Genomic DNA, 16,212 nt, shown 5'->3' with positions numbered 1-16,212 from the left:
AGGACAAAGAGCACTCGACATCAGGACATTTAGCTAAGAAATAGGACAATCCTGTTGGTTTTAGTATTTTTTAGTTGATTTAAAAAATTAATAAATTTAATATCATGTTCAGTAATTATTTAAGCACTAACGACCAATAATTTAATAAATAATAAATATTAAAATTTATAAATTTCAACACATTTACAAAAAATAATTTTTAACATTAAGCTTAACTTTTTAATTATATTTGGTATATTATTTTATTTTTAATGAATTTTATTCGCGATCATTTCACGAACTATAATAATAGTTAATTTTAATCAAAAATTATTATTTAAATACTGCAAATGCTCCTAAAGTCACAATTCGTAATACTTATAATACTACAAGAAAGCATTTTTGAAGGCTATAAGCCTATAGTGGTTGAGTGGTAAAGAATTAAATTGAAGGGACAACAGACCTTAAGTTAACTGTTGATGATGAATGATAACGATGAACGGCCGGCGATAAGCCATAGGCGCAGTAGTTCTGTCCACGACTACTACCCCGCCGGTCACCTCAGTTGACGTCAAGTCGCCATCTTTATCTTATCTGGGAGTTCCCACTATGCGTATCATTCCGACAGAATCCGAAAAAGCAAAAAAAAATTAAAATGAAATTACGTTCGTAATAAAAAAACATTAATTATTTATAGTTAATATTAATTTTTTTTCTTTATCTACTCCTGCCATTAGGCAACAACTGCATATTTTTTACATTATTCAGTTTTATTACTATGTGACTGATGATTTTGCTTTGTATTGATCGATGTTATATTAAAATTTTTGTTGTAATTCCATTTTGCTGTGTAAATATCTGTGATCAAGACTCACCACGATATCGGACCACTAACTAGTCATGTCTCGGCTAGCGGATTATTTCGTGGTTGTAGGCTATGATCACGAAAAAGAACGTAAGAAATCCTTTGTGCAATTTATTTAAGTGTCCAGTATTAGATTGTATCTCTTTGATCATTGATTTAACATAGTTAAGTTAGTTGTTTCATTAAGACGCAAATTGGGTTAAATATTGCTCAGAAAAAATGGTGTATTTTGTGAAAGTCTATGCTGTGTACAGTTTACTAATATCTATTATTTAAGCAAATTTTAATTTATTTTCAATAATTTTTTCTTTAATAGGTAGTGGGACCAGTAAAGGTATGATTATCCAGCGGTTTCCAGAAAAAGACTGGAAAGACACTCCTTTTATTGACGGAATTGAATGGGTAATTACTATTGAGATTTATTATTACTGTTGTTATTATAATACTCTTGTTAAATGAAAGTATTTCATTAATTTAATGTTGAGTATTTAAAAATTTACTAATTTTGATGCTATTATTTTTATAGTTTTGTCAACCTCAAGGATGGTCCTTGTCGTCAGAGAGACAAGAACCTAGATTTTTTGTGTTTGTTCTTACTGATGTAGAGGCTGAAAGACATTATTGTGCTTGTTTATGTTTTAATGAAACAGTATCAATTACACCTAGTAAACCTGTTGATGAGGTAAGTAAAAATTGATTATGTTTTTAAATATTATAGTTTAGTTATTTAGTTAATCTTATCAATTTTTTTTTATTTAAAAATAGTTTTATTTTTGACAAAGTTAAATTATTTTTTGAATATTATAAGTCATCTATAAAAGTAATTAATGAGCATTATAATAAATTAGTTAGTTATCTTAAAAAAATTAGATAACAGTTAAGTAAATTAAAGCTAAACAAATTATATTTTGGTTTTAATTAATTTTGCAGTTATTAGTTTATATAATATATTTTTAATATTGTATTTATAATATAAGAAATATGATTAAATTTAATGTTGTTATGAAAATCAAATTAATTTAATTAATATGTAAAAAACAATAATTTTGTTATTGAGAGAATAATATTTTTAAATACTCTAATTATTTTTATATTTAGGAAGAGGATGGTGTTGTGGAAAACATAGCACTTTCAAGGAACAATCATACAAATCAAAGACAACATCACAGCATTATGTATGCTCCAAAATGTCTAGTTTTGGTTTCAAGATTAGATTATATAGAAACATTCCGGGTAATTCAATTTTACATACTTATTTAATTAATTTTATTAATAATAATAAATGTATGAAATATTTTCAGAATTGTTTAGGTATTATTTATACCGTTTATGTAGAAAATGTAGAAACTCCTATAGAAACATTAGTAGGAAATATGTTGGGTTGTGTTCAAGTTCCTCAACCAGGTGGGCCTCAAGTGCGTTTTAGTATAGGTGCTGGAGATAGACAAGCATTACAACCTCCATTATCTCAAACATTACCAGTTACTAAGAATGCAGTATATTTATTATTCCAAGAACTTGGTAATTTAATGTTTTGCTTTGAGTTACTTTCAATTTACATCAGTGGCGGATTACCCACTAGGTTCTTGTGAAGCTCAAGCTTTGGGCGGCAAATCTTTTATGCTATATTCTTTTTACTCTCATAAAAAAAAAAAAAAAATGAATAAAAAGATAAATGATTTCCCCAATTAAAAGCTTGAAAAGAACTACATTAAATCATTTATACTTTTTATGTAATTTGTAAGATTATATTATGTAATACAATATTTGTATATTAAAAATTATTGAACTATTTCTCACTCACTGGAGGCTATACCCCCATTACCTATTACTCTTCAATGTTAGTCCATTTTAATTACAATCTTTGGATAGTATTAATAAAAGGGGGTGATAAACACTGAGCATGCTTCGGGGTGCCTAGAAGATTAATCTGCCACTGATCTACATAATATAATTAATTTTTTTACCACATATTGAACGTGTTTTTGTTCAGGAATTCACAATGTTGTTGTATTATTCTGTGCTATTATGACTGAACAAAAAGTTCTAATGACTTCTAGAAGTTACAGCAGACTCACTGAAGGTTGTTCTGCTCTAATATCTCTTATGTATCCATTCAAATACAGCCACGTTTATATACCATTGTTACCAGCTGGTTTAGTTGAAGTATTATCCACACCAACACCATTTTTAATGGGTGTACATGCTTCTCTTAAAACTGATGTTTCTGAACAAGTAAACATACTAAATTAAATATAGTTTTAATTTTAAATTTGTTAACTATAAATTTGAATGATGGTGATATGTAGATGGATGTAATAGTTGCTGATTTGGATGGTGGTAGTATTCTTGTACCTGATGGTATAAGTTTACCTTTATTACCTGAACCACTATTAACACAAACTCAAGACTGTTTAAGTCTTGTGTTACAACCAGAATTGTGTTGTGCAGACCATGCGTTCCCTCCAACTTCTAATACTGTTCAACCTCCACCCCCTACACTAATTGACAAAGAAGTGAGAGCAGTTTTTATGAGAACATTTGCTCAATTACTTCAAGGTTATCGTTGTTGTTTAACTATAATAAGGATTCACCCAAAACCAGTCATTACATTTCATAAAGTAAAGTTTTAAAATATTAGTTATATTAACAAGTGGGTTTTAAATAAAAAAATAATTAATTTTTAGGCAGCATTTTTAGGAGAAAGATGTCTAATAGATGATGAATTCACAACTAGGGTGTTAGATTGTATGTTTTTTAATGGTTTTGTGACGGAGAGAGGTCCAGCTTGGCGTTCTTGTGATCAATGGGATGAGTTATATTGCAATATGAATGAATTACTTAGAACTGAAGCATTAGACGATGGTCGTTTAGTTCTTACTCATATTCAGGTATATTATTTATTTTGATATTTTATCCAAAGTCTTAACAATCAAAACATTAAATATATATTAATTATCATATTTATATTATTAATTGATAATACAATTAATTATACATAATTTTTAGATTATTTTTAGAAATAAAATTAAATCCACAAAATATTAAGCTAATATTTGATGTTTTATTTTAAAGGCTTCTAAATTTGACACTAGTTAAAAATAATAAATATTTTTGCTATTTAAAAATTCTAGCAAGATATATTATACATTTTAATACTCATTTGACTTAATTATTATTTAAACTTTTTTAGGAGTTAGCTCAAGCATTGTACTTAAATGAAAATCCCAATCCACAACCATATGTTCAAAAAATCTTGAAACCTCCTGAAGGTGCATTTACTAGAATCCATCAACCTCCATTTCCAAAACTTGATGCCAATTGTGTTCAGACAATTATTGATGATGGTTTAATTAAACATAATTTAAACTCAAAGTTAGTATTAAGCAAATTTTTCAATTTAAATTTTTACCAACAAACATTATTACAGACTTTCATCAATTAAACCAACACCACCTCGTATAGTACCTATGGGACCTCCAATAACAAATTCTAATGATCTGAGAACAACTGTCAGTAATTCTGCTAGGCGATTAGAAGTAAGTTATATAGTTATTTAAAACATTAATGTGTATAATATTAAAATACTAATTTAATTTATAATTTTAGGTATTACGCAACTGTGTAAATTGTATATTTGAAAATAAAATTTCGGATGCACGTAAAACATTCCCAGCTGTGTTAAGAGCATTGAAATGTAGAGCTGCTAGATTAGCTTTATGCACAGAACTTGCTCAGCATGTTCAAGGAAATAAAGCTATGCTAGAACATCAACAATTTGACTTAGTTGTACGATTAATGAATTGTGCTTTACAGGTATAGTATTAAAAATTAAAAATTGTCCTTATATAATATAAATAGTATTCATTGTTTTGCTGTAATATTATTTGGTATATATTTTTATTTTAAATATTAATTTTAGCAGCTGTAAAAATTAAAAGTAAAATTAAAAAATTACAATATTTTTAAAGAAAACTACTTTTTTTTTCATTAGTACAATTTACTTATTTAATGTTAAAATTTTATGTAAAAATACTTTCAATTAAAAATGAATTAATTTACATATTTATATTTATTCCTATTAAATTTTTTTAATTAATTACAAATAATCAATTTAAAAAAAAGGAAATCCTGATAAATTGTAATAACAAATGAATAAATTAAACTTTATATAAAAATATTATTTGTTACTTATAAATAAATTAATAATTTAATATCAGGATGGTTCAGCTATGGATGAATTTGGTATAGCAGCAGCTCTCTTGCCTTTAGCAACTGCATTTTGTCGTAAACTGTGCACTGGAGTGATACAGTTTGCATATACGTGTATTCAAGTAATTCTATATGTATTATTTAATACTTTTTGTTTATTTATGCTATTGGTTGTGTCTTAATTTTCCATAATTAATTGTATTATATAGGATCATCCAGTTTGGAAAAATCAATTATTTTGGGAATCTGCGTATTATTTAGATGTACAAAGAGACATAAAATCTCTTTACTCTGACAATAATCTCTCAACTCATAAAAGATCTTCATCTATGAATTTATCAAGTCTGCGTGAAAATCATGTAATTTGATAAATACTTTAAATATTATTTTTTTTAATTGATTACTCATTATTTATTTTAGAATAAAGATAATATTTTAAATGACAGATTTAGTCGTTCACAAGAATTATCTGCTTTAGAAATAGCAGCTGAACAAATGAGATTACGTCCATCAAACAATTCTGGTAATAATAAATATATATAATACTTATAATGAATGTTTATAAATTGATTAATTTACATTTATATTTAGATAAACTTAAGGAATACATATCAAGTGAAGAATCAACACTATACAGTCAAGCTATTCATTATGCTAATCGTATGGTGTATTTACTTGTTCCATTAGATGTTGGAGGAAATAATATTAAGAGTTCATCAAATCATCAGTCATCTAATAAAAATATTGATGATGAAAGAACATCTAACAGTGTAACAAATAGGTATTTGTTTTAAAATTTTATCTTAGTCATCAGTTAGCTTCACTTAATGTTTTATTTTAGTGCTGTTGATAGGTCAGGTAGTGTATGCGAATCTGATGTTGAAAGTGGTTTTGTTGAACCAGAACCTAATGAAATTGGTAACAAAGTTATTAAAATGGTTAGTCGTTTTGTCGACAAAGTATGTACTGAAGGAGAAGTTAGCGAAGAACACATTCGTGCTCTACATCAAATGATACCAGGTGTGGTGCATATACATATTGAAACATTAGATGGTGTCAATAGGGAGTCTAAGCGATTACCACCTATACAAAAAGTACTAATAAATGAAATACAGTATTATTGTTAATTATATATTATACCAATATTAATGAATTGTTTTATATATTTAGCCTAAAATATTGACACCTAATATGCTGCCTGGAGAAGAACCACTGATGGATGGTTTAAGAGTTTATTTATTACCAGATGGAAGAGAAGAAGGTCTAGGAGGATTAGTTGGTGGACCTCCTCTATTACCGGCAGAAGGAGCTATTTTTATTACAAATTATCGTATTGTATTTAAAGGAACTCCTTTAGATCCTTTTGCTTGTGAACAAATTGTAGTAAGGTCATTTCCTGTAACGTCATTAACCAAAGAAAAACGTATTACAGTTCAATATTTAGCACACTTAGACCAATGGTTACAAGAAGGTCATCAGTTTAGGTCCTGCACATTTCAGGTAAGAAATAACTTTTAAAATATTGTACTTCAATTATAAATTGTTGATAAATTTAATAAATTTTAGTTAATCAAAGTGGCATTTGACGAAGAAGTAAATGCTGAAGATATAGAATGTTTCCGAAAATTTATACACAAGGTACGACATCCTCCAAATGTATTTAATCACTTTGCATTTACAGGCCAAATTCCAATTTATGAAATGCCTATGACAAGTGATAAAGAAAAAAATGCTACTTTGAAGTGAGTTTTGATTTAAGTCTTTCATGTAAATTATGAGGAATGTTAATTTTTTTGTTTTTTATTAGGGGGTTTGCAAAAAAAACTCTAATGAAGACTGCTCGTAAAGCAGGTTTTAAACAAAAGAGTTCATCCAAACGTCATAAATATGTTTTGCCTAACATATCAAATAGTTCTATAAACAAGACTAACAAATATATGACCACTCCTGGTCGGATGACCCTGCCTCCTTTTAACAATCTTGATGACTTATCTGGTATGTTAGATCTTTCACTCTAATGAGTTTTTACATTATTTTATTCTTTTAAGATATTACATTTTATTAATTCAAATTTTAAGTTAATCAGAATTTCTGTTATCATAATATTATATTTCTTGAAATAAACTATAAATACGCAATATATTTTATCATAATTTAATACAAGTTATTGAATATAGATTATATAAAAATTAGCTTGTTTTCATTCTTTAAAAATTCAATGTTTTAAGCAACAGTCCAATATTTACAATTTTAACTTTTATTAATTTTTTTTTTTATGTAGTAAATGATTTAGATATCAATGCGTTGAATACTCCTAACATTGTTTCTAATGTTTCTGATCCAAAAACATTGGAACGAGTGACAGAAAGGAGTTATGTACGTGATTGGATTAGACTTGGCCTTGCACCAAAAAATACTAGTTCAAATAATATTAGTCAAAAAAATAATAATAAAGAGCCATTTAAAATCACTACACTAAATTCAGCATATTTAATGTGTCGCAGGTAAAAATAATATTTATTTGTTTATATTATTAAAAATATTGTTTGATTTATATTGAACACAATATATTACTAGAAAATATACATACAATTAAAACTTTTTTATTTCTTACAATTTTAGTTACCCTGCACTCTGGGTGGTTCCATCAATTATTTCAGATGATAGCATTCGAAGGTTTTATCGAAATTATCGTCATAGTAGAGTTCCGATAATTACATGGCGCCACCAGCAAACATCTGCTTTATTATTACGAGGTTCAGGGTATCATGGAAAAAATCTTATTGGAATGTTGAAATCAACACATCCGTCATCAACAGGTATTCATTTTTCATATAATTTTAGTATAATTATAGTAGTCACTTGATAATTTGAAATTCAGGGTACCAAGTTAAAAATTTGATTTATAGAGGTTTTTGATTTATTGAGTATTCAAATAATCAAGAGAAAAAAATTAATTCAAATTAAAGAGAGGTGAAAAATTATTGTATGTATCATATTACATTTATTTTGACATATATTTATTATACATACATACATAGTATTATATTTTACAATTATTAATTGACATTTATTTATTATATTATTATATTTTACATGTTATAGAAATTTGTTATTTTTTTATGATAAATTGCTGGCCACAATTTGGTTCATAACATTGTCTAAATTACTGATAGTATTGAAAATTGTATCGTATTTTTTTTCGTTCATTTCAGATTATTCTAAAAAATTGACGTAATCTTGACAAAAATTTAGATTAGGTAGGTAAGGTACGATAACATTTATAAACTATAATAATATTAAACCACCGTCGTTATTAGTTTCATTACGAGTATGTCAAATAGCTTGATAACGTAATCTTCATATTATGTATGTATATTATATATTTTACATATGAACTTACATATAATCGCCATTAAGGAAATTCGAATTATAGAGGTTTGTGGAATAAAAATTTGAATTGTAGAGTGTATCCCACTGATAGACATTTCGAATTATCGAGGGAACCGGAATACATGTATTTTCTTCTAATTATAGAGGTTTTCTCAGGGGACTCAGCATTTAGTTCGATTTATGGAGTTTTTTGAATTATCGAGGTTCGAATTAACGAGTGACAACTGTATCTACTTTAAAATAATATTTAATTTCTATATTTTAATTTTATGTCTTTTGTTGTTTTTAGGTACATTGAATTCAGAGAGTAATTCTTCTGTAGAGCAAGAAAGATACTTATCAGCTATTGTTGCTTTGACTCCTTTGTCAAGTCTACGTCATAGTGGTGCTGCATGGGGGTTATCGGATAGTAGTCTTAGTATAAATTCGCTTCTGTTGGCTGCAGATGAAGATATTCTGCCATCAGATATTTCACGCAGGTATTATAAATAGTTAAATCTATTAACAGTTTTTTATATTCTACCAAAAATGAATTAGCATTATACTGTAGTTGAATATTAATACATAAAGTTATAATATAATTTTATAGAATTAAAATTTACTAAGAAAATTTATTTTTACTTAATAGTGAAATATGAAAATAATTAATACCTTTTATACTATTTAGGGGTCCAATGAGGTCTAGTGGTGGTAATAAACAATTTGGACGCTGGGGCTCATTAAAAGAACGACGCAATATTAGTACTTCATCTAATAATAGTTACTCCTCACCAATGTTTCAAAATCAACCGTATGGACGTATGTCAATGGCTGATCCAGATTCAAATCCAGATAGTCCACATGAATTTCATAGAGCTGCTTTATACATACTTGGTGATAAAACACAAATGAAGGTAATAAAATTAATCAGTAAATCAAAATGTATATATGTCATTTACTGTCAGTCTTTTCTAAATAATTATTATTTCTAAAGGGTATGAAAGGTGATTCTATCATGAAAATTGATTTTATCCCAATTGAGTATGCTGACATTCGTCACAGTAAGACATCATTTAAAAAGCTGATGCGAGCATGTGTTCCAAGTTCTACTAGTAATGAACCAGAACATTCTTTTTACAAGTGAGTTAAACATATTTATTTATATTATTTAAATTTTGTGTTAGGTGTGCTGTGGTTTATACATTAGGTGTGTTTCAGTTAGTACTAATGATCTGGTTTCCTGTTTGTGATATGAAAATTGAATTATTCATTATTATGTATCTAGACTCCTTTTTATCTACCTATATTTAAAATCTTTTGTAGATTTGGTTAAACATTGCATAAATAAACAAACATTTCCTTTTATAGATATCAAGTAACTTCACTTATATAGCATTTGTTTTTCAGTTAACAAAAAATTTATAAATAAATATATTTCTCCAGGTATTATTTTTTTTATTAAACAACTTTGTCTTTATGTATTCACTTTACTGTAGTGCATACTGATACTTTACTATAGAAATAGTTATGTCTATTAGAATTATGCTAACTTTAAGTTATCACACATTTTGTTATTTGCAATCAAGCAATGTATAATTTTTGGCTCCGCTGTGAATTAGTTCTCATTACAAAAATACATTTTTAAATGTTCCAGTAAAAACTAAGCAATTAGCTTTATGTATAAATTTACATTTTCATGTCAGTTCTTTGGGGTGTAAGAATTAGATCGATAGTATTTGGCTTATAATCTTGTGATTTTTTAAATAATGCTGTAAACTACATCAAAATAGGTTTAGCAGTTTTTGAGTTTATCAATGATAAACAAAATAAGCATTGTCTCTTATATTTCTACAGACATAGATTAAATAGTTAATATCAGAATATTATTTAATCAATGGTAATATAGGTATAGTTAAACACTGAACATTGTTAAAAAGGTTTTAGTGTTTAAAGATAAAGTTTCTGAATATTATATTAAACATAATAATAACATTTCATACATAACTTTTCAATAAAATATAAGAACAAAAAAAAAATATAGTATTATTCAAATGGAATGTTATATAAATAATCATTACAAAAATGTAATCAAAGTGGAAATTTCATTTTAATATTTGTACAATATTTTATATCAGAAACAAACATAGAAAAATAATTTTTATTTATAAAAAAGAAATAATCAGTTTAATTATACTTTTTCTTAGATTTTTAATATCTCCGCTTCTGTTTTTTAAATATTTTTTTTTATATCATGATTTTTATTATATTTTGCTTATTTAAATTAAAAAATGTTAGTCACTGGTATTTATTATCAACATTTGCTGAATTTTTATATATGCTATCTTATTTTACTATCATATATCTGTATTATTAATAACAGTTTAGATTAAAAGAAAAATTGACTTAGGATAACTAATACTTTGAAACAATTTTTTCTTAGAATTTAATATTTATTATACTATGGTATATTTAATAAAAATTATGTTAATTTTTTTATTGATTTAGAATGATTGAAAGTTCAGATTGGTTACAACAGTTACGAAACATTATGCAATTATCTGGGGCTATAGTTGATTTGATTGACGTGCAAGGTTCTTCAGTCATGTTGTGTTTGGAAGAAGGATGGGATATAACGTGTCAACTATCATCAATTGCACAATTATGCATGGATCCATATTATCGGACAATTGAAGGTTTCCGGGTGTTAATTGAAAAGGAATGGCTTGCATTTGGTCACCGGTTCAGTCATCGTAGTAATCTGGCTACTGCGTCCCAAGCTTCTGGTTTTGCGCCAACCTTCTTACAATTTCTTGATATTGTCCACCAAATCCATAGCCAGTTCCCATTGTCATTTGAATTCAATGATTACTATTTGAGATTTTTGGCATATCATTCGGTGTCTTGTCGATTCCGAACATTTTTATTGGACTGTGAACTGGAAAGAGTGGAATGTGGAGTGGCAGCTGTTGAAGATAAACGGGGATCACTTACATCTCACCACAAAAGTGTTGACACTGGTTCAGATGACGATATTGTTTATCCAGGTATTATTATTGTTTTTTTGGAATTTGAATTATTGTAAATATTTAAATTTTTAAAGTATATGATGAATTGTAGGAGGTCGTTTGGCTGGTAACAATATTTCATCTCACTATGTACCAAATTTGGGACAATCTGTGTTTGATTATATTGAAAAACATAATGCACGAACATCAATATTTTACAACTTCATGTATATGCCAAATGTTGAACAACCGGTATATGTTTGGTCACAGCATATTTATTAACCTATTTAATTATAAAAATAATCTTATTGTTTAAGTTTATGATTTTCTTTTTTAGGTCCTCAGACCACAGTCATCATTGCCTAATTTGAATGTTTGGCAATATTATTTGAATGAAGAATTAGCTCATGGACCAAGTTATGATTTAGAGATTATTCAGATGGATATGCAACAAGAAGAAGAAGCTGAAGCAGCAGATGGTATTTCTAATAAGAACCAACGAAAAGTCATCACAACTGGGTATTAATTTTTACATTTTTTTTTCTTTTCTTAATTAATTAATAATATATTTAAAATATATCTTATTTATAACAATTTTTTTTTTTTTAATACTCAATTATTTTCTGTTATTCATCAGGTATAATATAGTAGAACGATATATACCTGATGCATTTAAAAATTTATTGGATGACATTCATAAATTGGAAACTGAATTGGGTCTTTTGCCACAAAAATGGAAGGTACTATGGGACAAGTTAGAAATTCCTGTTACTGCAGAATCATTAAAGGTAAAAATTATTGTTAGAAAAGCTTTTTATTCACTTTAAAACTATTATTTTCTCTTTAGAGACACGCTTCGTTTAGTACACAACTGGTCAGATATCATGGGCGGTTGTTGCATAAACGATCCACATTAGAAATTCTCATGCGTGGTAAAGCAAGTAACACAACATCAACAAACATGGATACAAATCCACCTCATTCACATCCACATCGCTTTGAAAAATATAACTTTACCACTCCAACTTACTGTGATTTTTGTTCCAGTCTTCTTTGGGGACCCGTAAAGGTAAATAAAGTCAATATTCATCAATATATTTTTTCAGTTAATGTAAATAAATGTATCACTCATTGTAAAGGAATATATTTTTTTCTTTTGTTTTAAGATAGTGATTTGTTAATGTTTGTTTTAAATTTTGGTTTGTGCTTAACAAAGTAAATCCAATATTTGTAAGTTGGTTAGGATATTAGATGTGTGGTTCAGGAAAATCTAATAAATAGTATTGTTCTCTTTCCATATTGATAGATCTTGATTCTATATTAAAACTAAAGTATTTATGTGTTTATTAATTTCACTTTGGAGTTCTTATGTAACATAATATATTTTATATTGAAAAATCTTTTAACATTTTTTGTTAATCAGTTTTGCTAAAGATCTCTCAAGATTTCTCAAACACCACATTATCTTAAGACACAAAGTATATTATATACAGTAGAACCTCGATTATCCGTGTTTGCGATTAACCGTGCCCACTCTTCCGAAAATTTTTAAACATAATACTCGATATCGACAATTAATGACATTTTTGACAAAAATTATTTCAAACCAAAAAAAACAAAGCTAATAACTTCATATTTTAAGCCTTAATAACTTGTATACAATATTATGGATGTATGTATAACATTATTGTATGTATATTTCTAATTACAATTTAATCAAAATTTTTTAAATTTCATTATTATAAAAAGTCTCGATTAACCGTAATTTTCATTTAGCCGTGTGACCCTCTCCCCATCATTACCCCGGATAATCGAGGTTCTACTGTAATTGTATTAATATACAGAATTTAACGTCAAACCTTTGAATTTTTTCTCTCCATTGTATATTTTTGTTTTTATATCAAAGTATTTAAATATTTTATTAAAAAACAAAATAATAATTAGTATATAACAAACATGTATCCAAACTTTTTATATAGATATACTCTTTTATTTAACTTGGACAAACACATATCTCTTAGTTATTAGGTTTATGAATTTGTAAAATATATTTTAACTAATTATATAACAGCTTTCCTAGCATAGATTTTTTGAATTAATTAGTAATGAGTTCTATTTTTAAACTTATACATATTTTGATATTTGAAGTTTTCAACAATTTATTCATTTATTACATTTTATATTATTATTCTTAAAACTTTCAGTTAATTAGCTTTTTTTTTTTACACAAATTTTATGAACTCTTTTAATTGTATTTTGGCTTTATAACTAGAGTTTTTTTTTATTATTATTATAAGCACTTGCCTAAATAAATCAAGTAACATATAATACATTTTATATTTAATAAGACTTGATATTAAAATTAAATAAATAAATAATAATATTTTTTAAGATTATAATATATATTTTAATTGAACTGAAATAATAGTTAATATCTCCAAATCAAAATATGATTATATCTATATGTGTTTGAAATATTTTCAGACTGGTATGAGATGTTGCGATTGTGGTTATAGCTGTCATGAAAAATGTTCAGAAAATGTACCCAAAAGCTGTACTAAATACAAAGCGGTTGCAGACAGAACGCTAACAAATCAAAATGCCAATAGAGCATGTGGCGAAACAACTTCAGTGAATTCAAGTGAGTCATAATTATTAGTATAATCTAACCTTCCCATTTTATTAAATGGATTGCATTAAACCCATGGAACATTAAAGATATGAATGGAATCCATCAACAATACTATGAGCAGTTCTCATCAAACGTCGCTGAGAACAGGACTCATGAAGGTTATTTATACAAACGTGGGGCTCTCTTAAAAGCATGGAAACAACGTTGGTTTGTTTTAGACTCAATAAAACATCAATTGAGGTATTATGACTCCATGGATGATTCTCATTGCAAAGGATATATAGGTAAATATATATTTTCTAAGTTTTTATTGTAGTTTTTATGTTCTTTACAATATATTAAATAATATAGTGTGGTAATTATTGGCAGTCAAAGATAACTAAAATCCTTCAGGTACATTATATTTTACTATAAATAAATAAATACTCATTTTAATAATTAGGAAGTTGATTGATTTGTATGCTTTGACTAATAAATCATAGAAATATTTTCCAAAAAGTGTGTCAATTTACCAATAGTTCTTATAAAATATTGTTTGTATATTAATGGGAAAAGCTTTTTTTTACATAATTATTATGTACATGATTATTTACTTGTAATTTGTATCTGTTGTTAGTGATAGCTCAGTATGGTAAATAAGTCAAACAAAATTTAAGGTTATTAATAAATTCTTTCCGATAACAATTTTATATCTAGATGAAATAAATGTATCAATAACTTAGAAATTTAGAATAAATATTATATTTAGGTTAAAAATAAAATAATACATATTATGTATAATATATTAATTTTTTTTTTCTTAAAATCAGTTTATAAATGAAATTTAAAAAAATAATAAGATCAATCAATTGATTGTTAATTATTTTATGCTTAATTTTTTTAAATTTTGGTGGAAGAAAACAACGTTTTATTTTTATTTTTCAAATTTAGATCTTGCCGAAGTAATGTCTGTGTCTCAAGCCAACCCAACACCAGGTGCACCTAAAAAAACTGATGATAAATCTTTCTTTGATGTAAGTATTTTTATTTTTTATTTTTTTTTATCAAATGTGTATAAATATGATATACGTTTTTTTTTACATAATTATACCTTTAGTTGCGTACAAATAGAAGAACTTACAATTTCTCAGCTAGTGATATGACAACAGCCCAAGAATGGATAGAAAAAGTCCAAGCTTGTTTGCAATAATTAACTGTCTTAAAAAAAACAAACATTTCTTATTCATTGTTAAAGTTAATTTATTTATTTTTCATTATAGTTAATGATTTCCTTTTTTTATGTATATTTATATTATGATAAAATTTCTTTAAGTATCCCAAGTCACTAATGTGAAAATAATTTGTATTTGTGGTCTTGTCGTTGAATTGAAACGAAATGTGATAGTTTTGTATGTTGTAACTATTTTTCACAACTTCTTTTTATTGTTTTTATTACTATTATTATTATCAATACTACCATACGCCTATATGTTGTAATATTATGATTTATTATTATTTTTATTTACTATATATTTGATTCAAGGGTCTTTCCAAAACGAGCAATAATTTAACTTATAAAATTCAAATATTAATTTTTTCTTGATTATTGAACCTTGATTTATAACTGAAAAAATTTAATATTTATATTCAAGATACAAGATACAATCTAAAAAGATAATTTTTATTTTTGTTATTACATATATATATATCATGACTATTTTATGTCAAGGCTATGTAGATATAAGTTGTTATAATTATTTTTATTCATTAGTTATCAGTTGACTTTTTTTTTTTAATTTTGTATTTAATGTTGCACAAAGTATATTATTAATTAAAATATTTGTCGTGAACAGTTTTTACTTTTTTATATGTTTGTTATGACATTTTTTTTTTTTTGGAAAGCTCTTGAGAAAATAAAAACTTACATTTTAATTATTGCTCGAAAGTTACCAACATTTGACGTATATGAATCTTTTTTTTAAAAATATTATCTTAGTCAAAATGCTGTACATTATTTTGTTACAAATATACAATTTTATTTTCAATTTTCAGTTGTTTGATCAATCATGTTAAAAATATTATTCTGTTGGTCATTTAACAAGAAATTAAGAGTATTGAAATTTGTTTACAGTTATTGCTTTTCCTTAAATAATTGTAATATATAAAAA

The 16,212-nt window shown here is 26.1% G+C and overlaps 1 protein-coding gene across 1 annotated transcript; it reads left to right on the top strand.

Moving 5' to 3' along the window:
- The first annotated feature begins 588 nt into the window (after positions 1-588).
- LOC112601572 (myotubularin-related protein 13) lies at positions 589-15,337 on the top strand. The gene is made up of 33 exons (XM_025349267.1): positions 589-934; positions 1,161-1,246; positions 1,371-1,526; positions 1,943-2,077; positions 2,146-2,365; positions 2,838-3,079; positions 3,154-3,465; positions 3,532-3,735; positions 4,038-4,219; positions 4,275-4,383; positions 4,454-4,660; positions 5,065-5,178; positions 5,266-5,415; positions 5,477-5,579; positions 5,648-5,837; positions 5,898-6,150; positions 6,227-6,556; positions 6,623-6,798; positions 6,864-7,051; positions 7,338-7,560; positions 7,679-7,875; positions 8,739-8,928; positions 9,117-9,342; positions 9,423-9,568; positions 10,934-11,472; positions 11,546-11,685; positions 11,771-11,952; positions 12,071-12,221; positions 12,281-12,502; positions 13,918-14,074; positions 14,152-14,349; positions 14,996-15,078; positions 15,162-15,337. Exons 1-33 carry the CDS (start codon positions 880-882, stop codon positions 15,252-15,254), a joined length of 6,159 nt encoding a protein of 2,052 aa, XP_025205052.1. The 5' UTR covers positions 589-879; the 3' UTR covers positions 15,255-15,337.
- The last annotated feature ends 875 nt before the right edge of the window (positions 15,338-16,212 follow it).

This window comes from Melanaphis sacchari, unplaced genomic scaffold (genome assembly GCF_002803265.2).
Source record: "Melanaphis sacchari strain LSU unplaced genomic scaffold, SCAv2.0 Contig7_pilon_pilon, whole genome shotgun sequence".
NCBI classification, from domain to species: Eukaryota; Metazoa; Arthropoda; class Insecta; order Hemiptera; family Aphididae; genus Melanaphis; species Melanaphis sacchari.
This window is presented reverse-complemented; position numbering and strand designations above follow the sequence as displayed.

Bases quoted from the DNA above. Each gene is read 5' to 3' on its own strand.
- LOC112601572 (XM_025349267.1), top strand. From the start codon at position 880: ATGTCTCGGCTAGCGGATTATTTCGTGGTTGTAGGCTATGATCACGAA. The intron at 4,661-5,064 runs GTATAGTATTAA...ATTTAATATCAG, and splicing joins TAATGAATTGTGCTTTACAG to GATGGTTCAGCTATGGATGA. The intron at 5,838-5,897 runs GTATTTGTTTTA...GTTTTATTTTAG, and splicing joins TCTAACAGTGTAACAAATAG to TGCTGTTGATAGGTCAGGTA.